A 9,817-nucleotide genomic window follows, 5' to 3' on the forward strand; every position below is an offset into this window, starting at 1 on the left:
CCTCCGGGCTTCCCTTCTAGCCCTGTAGGCACCGCCCCCTCTGCTGCGCTACGCAGTTACAATCGCGGGCGACCCAGGGAGCTTTGGGAGATAGAACGGCGTCCCAGGGTGCGCCTGAGTCCTGGATTCATCATCTCCTTGGCCTTGTGCCAAAAGAATTACGAATGTGGGCGGGAACTGAACTCGCCCGGCCGTCACAAAATACCTTTGCACCCGTGACCTCTCGTTTTTCCCGGAGACGGACAGGGCAGGGCTTATTTTACTTTGGGGCGCCGGGGGCCGATTCCAGGGCCTCAGGCAACCCAGGCAAGCACAGAGGAGGAGCCCGGCCTGCTGTGGCAGGCTCCCTTCTCGGGTCACCCATCCCGCCCCGAAATCGACCTCTTGTCCTGCCTGTACTCACATTCCTTGGTGTTGGGGGGCGCCAGAAGGCAGGAGTAGCAGACCATGCCATAGATGTTCCTGGGCCTGTTTTCCAACATGTAGTAGCTGCAGGAGCAAGAAAGACAGACAGCTGAGGGGCCGTGGTGGTTCATGAGGGGACTCAGAGCCAGCCTTGGGCAGCAAGGGTGGGGTTGTACCCAGCCTGCTGCCCCAGACCTCGGGTTTCTGAGGGTTCTGTGTCCTGAGTGGACAATCTTTTTCCAGTGTTGGGCCACCTTGGCCCTCTTTGACATCCCCACTCTGTCTTTTAGTTCTGACCCTGAGGGATTTATTAGTGTGTATGTGTCATTGTCTTTGTCAGTGTCACCCCAAGAATATCTGGGTGCCACCAAGTGGACATCTAGAAGAGGAAGCCCTTCAGGGTCACCTCCACGAAGCCATAGCTCCAGGACTGTTGGCAGCACTGCCCATGAGACCTGGACCCAGATCCCCCAGACCATCTGTGAGGCTGCAGATGTCAGGAGGGAAGCTGCCCAGCTCTGAGGACAGCTGACTGCCCAGACAGCCTGAAAGGCAGCCAGTGGTTCAGGCCGGCAGGCTCCTGTGGGACTGCCCGTTGTGTGTGTGTGTGTGGCTGCACATGTGTACAGAAGAGGACTCAATTACCATCACCACAGCCCTGCTGGATGCCTTCACCCCATCCATGTTCCTGCTGCTGGTCCATAGCCACATCAGTGGGTGGGGTCTGCTGCTGTGGCTGTGTCCTTGCAGGCCACCCTCACATGCGGCCTCTATTCCGTCCACCAGCTCTGGCTTCTACCTGGTCCCCATAAACAAGTGCCATTTGCCCCATAAGAAGTCAATTCAATGAAAGGAGTTGAGGTTGGCACCTTCCCTGATTCCAATGCAGGAGGGGACAACATCTCTTGCACATACAGAACTTTCTGTGGTTGCTTTCTAGCCTCTGTTTTATTAGCCATGCACCTCGAAGGTCCACCCATGGCTGCCAGCTGCCAGGTTCTAGGCCAGAGTTGGGGATCCAGGTAGAGCCAGCCTGAGGGAGCAAACTAGTGGAGCCTCCTGTCTGCCTGGTCCCAAGACTCTGGGGAGGCTACAAATCTTCCCTTGTCCTGTCCTCCCACACCTGCCCCTCCCACAGGAAAGCCTCAGTGCTGCTTATTGTTAAGCCTGGCCTAGGCCACAGGATGCATGGCAGCTCAGAGGCAAAGAATGAGCAGCCAACCTGCCAAACCACAGGGGAGGCCTGTGCAGTCCAGGTCGGAAACAAACAGAGCTGATCTGTATCACATCAGGGTGGAGACCGCAGAGATTTGGGATGAAAACAGCCTTTCATGGAGCTTATGAGGCCCCTTGCCAAAACACCCCATCATCTTCCCCTGGGACACAGGGCCCTCAAGTGCTGCCCATTACGCCTGGAGCTCACTGGGGGATGGAAGGGATTGATTTAAATAGAGAGTGCATGGAGGGCCTTGTCAGGGAGCCAGCAGAGCAGTGGCCATATCCATGGGACACCACATCCTCCTTGTGCAGGGTGGGAGGCCATGCTCTTTCCTGGTTTAGAAGGTGGGGACCAGCTGACTGCTGTGCCAGGAGACAGAGAGAGTTAGGAAGAACCCTACTGTTCTGCTGATGGCCAGCCTCTTGGCCCAGGTCCTTTGAGGCAGCCACAAGTGGCACAGTCTCCAGGGACAGCTTGCTTTGGGCCTGCCACCCTTGGCCGGCCTCTTTGCAACTTCAAGGACAGTCAGGCCCCAGGACCACGAGCTGGGTTCAGCGTTCCCCTCCCAGAATTCTGCCTGTTTCTTGGCCTGACCTCCCTCCAGAGGTCTCCTAGAACCCTGGGTCCCTTGTCCAGCCAGGAGGGCTCCCTGGGTGTCTGGGACACTGTGGTGGTAGCTGCCTTCTTGGTCTCACTCCTTAGAGAGGAGAGGGAACATGTCTGCCCTTGGCTCCTGCTGGTCTCTTGGACTGAAGGTTCACAGGACTGAACATAGTAGCTCTTCTGTTACTTAGGGTGCGAGTCAGGCTCTGGAGATACATTTAGGGTTTGCAAACAGGGTTCATCTTCTTCCAGGTGAGCACAGTGAGTGTCTTTCCTGCACTTAATCCTCAGAGCTTTGCATTTCTTTCCTGGATCTTGTGTTTGCACCAATAAAATTAATGAGTGAATCAATCAAGATGAAACTCAGGAAGTGTGTATGCGTTCAGAGACTGAGTCCGGTGTCTATTGTCAAGGTCTACTGAATGTCTGTCATTCAGGGGCCACACAGGTCTGTACACAGTCATTTCCTGGTGGCTCCTGGGTGGCGGGGCTGCTCTGTCATCTCAGGGGGGCTTGAAGCCACAGCAACTGAACCAAAGCCATCAGTGACAAAGCTTCTTTTACCACAAATCTCTAAGAGAATAGTCCCATGCCTGCCTATTTGTACTCTCTTCATACTGAAAGATAAGGTTCTGGGATAAGGTTCTCCTGCTCTGTGAACTCACCTGACAGATACGTTTGGGTCATACTTGTGTCAGGGATAAGAAGGTGCCCACAGATAGCTGGACATCTGAGTTTGTGGCTCAGGAGACAGGCCTGAGCTGAGACAGAAAACAGGGACAGAGTCACCAGTAGACTGGTGGTGGTGGACACCAGAGAAGGGGATGCTTCTTAGTGACAAAATTGGACTAAGTTTTAAAATACACAAGGTGTGATAGAAAAATACAGTGTGCCTTTAAATAAAAAATTATATAAAAGACACATTGCAATGAATCCCCCTCAAATTCCTCCCTCTTACCTCAAACACATTTATCCCTTGGCTCTTGCCACTTTCTGAAGCCATTCTCAAAGTGTTCTTTCCTAAGTGTCTTTTGTTGTGCTGTCTTGGCTGCCTTGATGTCCTGAATCAGTTCATAACATTGACTTTTCATGGTCATTTTGTCTTTGGAGAAGAAGCAGGCGTAGCATAGCGCCAGTGAATAAAATGGGTGAGTGAGGACACACCACCATGTTTTTACCAGTTCGCCTTTCTATTGTTGGCACTTGACAGCAGCATTCATGGTGTTTTTGATCACGCCTTATAAAGACACTCATGAAAGAGGACTTCCAGAACTGCTTCAGAAAGTGGCAAGAATGACGGGGCAAGTGTGTTCAAAGCAAGGGGAGGATTTGGAGCGAGAATGATGGCAGTGTTTCTTTTATTGTAATACATTTAAAATATTTTAAAAATTATTTTTTGATCACCTCTTGTATGTCCTCACTGCAAAAGGTTAACTCACTTTCTATTTTGAAGTTATTGGGTCTTTCTGACATACTTTCTTCTAGGCTCTTGCTTAGTGTACACTTTTGAGTATACCTTATTTTTTTCTTCCTCTAAATTCAACACAGTGACCTAGGGAGACAACATCTGTACAAGCACACTGCGAAGTGTAGTGTGCTGTTCACAACACCACTGTGCCATGACTACAGATATCCATATCACTCATTACTACCATCCCTCCATATTACCTGTACCATCGCACCTCCATCACACCACTATCAACACCTCCATGGTCACCGCCTCCTTCACCTCCATCACTATCAACACCTCCATTACTATCTTCCTACCTCCATCACCATCATTACCTCCTCCATCACCTCCATCGTCACCATCATAATCACCGCCATCACTGTCATCCTCATTTCCTTCATTACCTCCAATCCTGTCATTCACACCTTCACTCATACCTCCATTATTATCATCGTCCACACCTTTGTCATCACCTCCATCACCATCATTCCATCTCCATCACCTCTCTGTCATCTCCATGTGTCTCCCTTCCCACTTCTATCATCGCCTCCATCACCATCTTCCTCACCTCCATCACCTCTGTCCCTACCCACTACCCTACCAGCACACTTGCATTTGCAAAGCATTATACCCCATTACCACTACCGGGAGGCAGCAGCAGTGGTGGTTTAGTATTCACAACAGGCCAGGCTGTGCTTTCTTGGTTCTGAGCAGAATTTGCCAATGTGTGCTGCCTGGAAAGAGGATGATTTACTCTTCATGCTTTTCAGGCTAATTGCAATTAGGAAGACTTCTGATACATAGCCTCAGTGCAGTGAGATTGTAGGCATTACATGATGGAAACGTTTTCATGAGTAGCTTTTACCCTCACATTTCCCAGAGATTACAAATACCAAATGCCATACTTCATGTAGAAGTTTAATTTTCCCCTTCATCCAAGATGTGTTCCGCATCTGTTATCTCACTATGAGCACTTGGCCTAGTAGCTTCACTTGGGTAGTCACTTGGTGCCGCTGTGCACGGTGACACCCTTGTGATTGGACAGTGCTCCACATGGGACAAAACAGGCACCACAATGACCATGCCATCCACATTGCTGCAGGTACCCATAGGGCCACACTTACCCAGGGAGGCACGGCCCACACTCAGCATCATTCTCCATGTCCCCCGGTGTCAGCACAGTGGCCCGGAAGAAGCCTTCACAGTCTTTGTGACGCCTGCAGATCTGGTAACCCCCTTTGGAGAACTTCTCAGCAGGGCAGGGCACACAGCCGTAGTCCTCATCCTTGGTGCCATAGCCACAGGACTGGCCGAGAAGCAGTCAGGGTGGTGAGTGAGGAGCATGCAGACCCTGACAGCCTGGGCAGAGACCCAGCTCGGTTCCTGTTCTATCGCAGGGCCAACTTCTCGGTCTCAGCCACAAGCTGGCCCTGGAACCCACTTTCTCAGCCCCTCCTGCACCCCAATCCCTGGAGGCTATACCTTCCCACAGGAGAAGGAAGTGGGCACTCAGGATTGAACTCTGAAGGCCTGACACCCTTGAGTCAGAGCAGGAAGGCGTCCCCCGGACATGGGGACCTGTGGGGCTGTGAGCAAGTGCTCAGTGCTCAGCCCCATGCAGCTGTCTTGCCCAGCCTGCAGTCCACCCTTACCATGTAGGGCTCCTCGCCCGGCCCACAAGGCGGGCACAGCTGGCACAGCCCAGTGGTCTGGTTGTAGAACTCGTCCTCACCGCAGCTAGAGTACTCTGCACCGGCCAAGTGCAACAGCGACACCTGCACCAAGCAAAACCACCGTGATCACGACACCTCAGGATGTACACAGTGACCCAGCAGTTCATGTGTACCATGTCAGGCACACACAGGCTGTCACCAGAGATGACCACCCAGCTCCCTCCAGCACCCAACCTGAACAGCTCCACCCTGACCACTGTCCAGGTACAGGTGGTCCAGCTGTTTCAGGATCTCTTTGCCCATATTCATTCTCAAGGTCATGACCAGGTGGCCCTGCTCCTAAGCCTCTAAACAGCAGGTGCCTGGAACATAGGTCATTGTAATGTGTGTCCCCACTCTCGCCCAGGAGGGGTCTAGACAACGGCTCAGCATCCAGGCAGTGGGCTGTGGGCAGCTGTGTCTGACTGGGGTTCCTACCTCACTGTGGGGACACTGAAGCTGCAAGGCTGAGGACCAGAGCCCTGGGGCCCTGTGGGTGGAGGGTGTGGCCTGTGCCAGTGGGTTCACACAAGTGGGCACCAGGGCCGCTTACCACAAGGACAGGCAGCCAGGGCGTCCACCTGCTGTGCGCCATGCTCTCCTGGGACGGCACCTGAAAGACACAGGTACCAGCACAGTGGCCCCAGCCCAGCTGCCGTCATGGAACCCACCAGATATCAGGGGTCTCCTGTGACTGCCTGGGGAGAAACACATCCAGCTGAGCCCAGGCCTGAACCCCGCAACGAACCTTGCACCCTTCACCAGGATTCCAGAGAGGAAGCTGGACCCAGAGCCTGTGTTACTGAGCTGGAGACCAAGTTCAGGAGAATGGTTCACACAGCGTGAGCTGGGGGCCCTGACTCCAAGGCAGAGGGGACCCAGGGCTATGGCTGGGACAGCCAAATCTGCCAGCCTGGCCACCCTCCTGGTCCCCCTGGAGCGGCTTCCCCATGCCAAGAAGAAAGCTGTTCTTGAAGAGGGGAGAAGCAGAGGAGTGCAGGAGTCCAGCTGCCTGTGCCACTGAGACCCCTGGAGGCCAGAGAGGCTTCTGACCAGCCAAGGTCACATGGTAGGAGCCCTGACTGTGACAGGAGGCACTGATGTCTCCTCACATCCACGTGCAGCTGAGGCAGCCTCTCAGCACTGGTGAAGGATCCAGGTCAGGGCCTGCCTCATGGGCCATGGACACAGGATGGCTCCTGATGTCCTTCTCTGTAGGGTCCAGCAGCCCTGAGACAGCACAGTCCTGGGGGCTGGGGCCGGGGGCCCAGCACACCTGATGACCCCACCTGTCCACGGGTTCGGGTCTTCCATTCAGGAAGTCCACGGGGTGCCCAACCTCAGCAACCCGGTCCAGTGAGGTGGCCTCAGTGACTGTCATTTCTAGGAAGGAAAGGCATGGAGGCAGGTGACAGGCCTACCCTGTGGCCCAGCCTGGCTGCTAGTCATCCTGCTGCCCCTCACAACTTCACCTGGCCAGGTGGTACAGCTGGGGTTGAGAAGGATTTGCTTCCTCTGCATCCTGTGGGCTGAGTTCCGGCCAGCATCTGCCCGAGGGGCCAGGATGGGTAGGAAGGAGGCCTAGAGCTCTGACCCTACAGAGAAGCACATCAGGAGCCACCCTGTGGCTCAAGCTCGGAGCTCAGAGCTCAGTTGCTGCCATCCTGGCTCAACCTGACCTGGTCACCCTATCCCACACCCTGTATGGCAGACTGGAGACCAGCCTGGAGACTGACCAGAGGGGTTGAAGGAATGGATCCTTGCCAATTTGCCTGGAGAGCAAGGGAGGATGCCATGGAGGCACCAAGGGCTCATATTTGTGGAGTCTTAGGGTTGAAGGGCTCTGGGATGCTCAGGGTAGGGAGGGCTCAATCCTGAGAATTTGTGTCCAGGGCTGGGCATAGCACTCATGTGCCAGTGTCCATTCACACTGCTGTCATTGCTTCTGAGGGTCGCTGAGCTGAAGGAACCCCTTCGTCCCACACAGGGGGTCTGGACTTGAAATGGGGGTCCACCAGGACTTGGGTGGCAGGCGTGAGCCCAGTGTACCAAGTTCGGGGGTGCCCTGATTGCAGTCTGTGATACTGCAACCTGTCTGGCAGACGGGGAACTGTTGGGGACTTGAGTAGCACCTCAATCCTGGCAAGCACATGGGACCTGCAGGGACCCGTACTTTCCAGATGGCTGCTGTCCCTGCTCCAGTACCTTGACAGAGGCCGCCCACAACTATGACAGGGCTTTGCAGTAGGTCCTCTTCCAAGGAGGCAGTGAGGGGTGGGGGTTGGGGCTAGGAGGCAGGGTGCAGACTGGAGCTGCCCAAGGGCCTAAGGGGAGGCCACCTTGCCCTGGGCCTCTGCTCAGCCTGCCTCCCTCCTGGGCCTCATGGCTCTGCTCCTGCAGCAGCCCGAGGGAGGCTGCTGGTGGCCTCCCTGCCCCACCACAGATTCTTGGCCCCCCAACAGAGGCTGGATGGAGGTCACTGTCATGGCAACTGGAGAGGCTGCCAGGCTGTGATTTATGGCCCAGGAGAATGCTAATTAATACTCTATCTTGAGAGATGAACAGGCCCCACGACTGCTCCCTCCCATCTGTCTCTCCCACCCCACACCTGCTGTGACTCAACAGGGTCCCATCCCCAGGTGCTCTGGCTGCAGGTGAGGCCACGCAGTCCTGCCAGAAGGCCTAGTGCATGAGGCCAGGTACTGTCTGGGGCAGAGTCTCCCCTCCAAGGTCAGAGCAGAATTCCAGAAGGACAGAAAGTGGAGCTGACATGAAAATGCCTGACTGCAGAGCATCGGCTCTTGAGTGCTTTGAACAGCATCACAGAATGGTTTAAGAGAGCCAGGCAACCAAGTGTGATGGTGCAGGCCTGTAATCTCAGTATTGAGGTAGTCTGAGGCAGCAGTATTGCAAGTTTGAGTCCTATCGATCCATTCATCTGTCTGTCCATCTGTTTATGTACATATGCAGTGTTTACTGAGAACCTATGCAACACCAACCTGAACAGCAAACAAATCAACAGAATTCCTGCCCTGCAGGTGCCTCACCATTTGGTGGACCCAGTACAGAGCTGGGTAAATCAGAGAAGGGAATGAGTTGCTGTTGTGGCAGGTGTTCCCTATGGGAGGACTTCACCCCGGGTGGCCTGGAGCTGAGAGGGAGGGCAGCCAGGAGGTCTGGAGTCACAGTGGGAAAGGAGGGCCCAGCACAGATTAAGGTGCCCGGGTATTCTAGGGCTGTGGGCAGGAAGCCAGGCTCCAGAGCATCTACAGACCAATGCAAGTGCCATCGTCACCTGGTGTGACCAGGGGGCTGCTGCCAAACAAGACAGAAGCTGCTTCTGCACAAAGTGTGGCACCTGAGCACTTTGGCAGGTGACACAGCCCGAGGGCCCTGGTATACAACTGCTTGAACAGTGCAGCGCACAGTGGGGGCAGCCATGTTCTCAGCCTCATGGGCCTCCATGTCCAGATGATGGCGCATGTTTTCGTATTCTAATTATATCTATTATATATCTATATCATAATACTATATATCTGCTATTATTATATATTCTAATTATATCTCATTGCTAAATTGAGTTTGAGAAGCAATCAGCTCTGTGGGGAACATCCACTGCACAGTGAATCCAGACTCCCACCCCAGGCCACCTGCACTGATCAGGGACCCTGGCCCAGCCTCAGTGGACACCCCATCCCTTCCAGTGCTCCCTGCTCCCCTTTGCCATGGGCCCACCCTGCTGCCCTGGTCCAGGTTTTGTCATTGCAGACTGAAGCAGGTTTTGCTGTCTCTGCCCCTCCATGCTGTCCTCTGTCTTGGGACTCGATGCCCAAGGCTCACTCTTGCTATGAGGCCCAGGCATGTGTTTCCATTACTGCTGAGCAGTTGCCAATGTTTCAGCAGAGCTCAGTGTCCATCCACTTGCTTTGGATTTATCCACTTTAGCTTCTTTCTCTAAGATGACATTTAAAGAAGGCTTCGGTTGTTCTGTGGCCTCACAATGCTACAGGTGGGGGTTGGGGTGGGAGCCTCACTTGCGGGGACACACAGTATGTGCAGGGCTTCCTTGATGTCCCCACACCATGGCTGCAGGACAGTCAGGTGACTGTGGGCATGTGCAGTGTCCCTTGGCCTATCGCACACATGGGCCCCTTGTTTGACCCGTATAAACAGCCCCCAGAGGCACTCACCACTGTTAACCAGAGAGCTTGAGTAACTGGCTTGGGTCACACAGGGCTGAGAAGCTGGCCCAGATCAGCTCACATTCTGTCTCCTACATAGCCCAGGAGAGAGGCCCAAGAACTCCCGAGAGCCACAGCAGCCAGACCTACCCACCTTACTGTGGTGCACAGTGTGGGCAACTCAAGGAGGCTGGAGCCCTCCAGGAGGTGAAACCACAGGACAGCGGGGTTGGGTCTGGGTGATTGG

The 9,817-nt window shown here is 54.4% G+C and overlaps 1 protein-coding gene across 1 annotated transcript in view; it reads right to left on the reverse strand.

The window, feature by feature from the left end:
* Edar (ectodysplasin A receptor) overlaps window positions 1-5,984 on the reverse strand; it is a 12,774-nt gene extending 6,790 nt beyond the window's left edge. The window contains exons 1-4 of the mRNA XM_010610071.1: window positions 5,943-5,984; window positions 5,330-5,452; window positions 4,802-4,983; window positions 404-489 (exon numbers count right to left, since the gene is read on the reverse strand). Coding sequence (XP_010608373.1) covers window positions 404-489; window positions 4,802-4,983; window positions 5,330-5,452; window positions 5,943-5,984 — 433 coding nt within the window. The remainder of the gene's footprint in view (window positions 1-403; window positions 490-4,801; window positions 4,984-5,329; window positions 5,453-5,942) is intronic.
* Between the last annotated feature and the right edge of the window lie 3,833 nt (window positions 5,985-9,817).

The sequence above is a fragment of the Fukomys damarensis genome, unplaced genomic scaffold (genome assembly GCF_012274545.1).
Source record: "Fukomys damarensis isolate Sample0158 unplaced genomic scaffold, DMR_v1.0_HiC HiC_scaffold_9, whole genome shotgun sequence".
Lineage (NCBI taxonomy): Eukaryota > Metazoa > Chordata > Mammalia > Rodentia > Bathyergidae > Fukomys > Fukomys damarensis.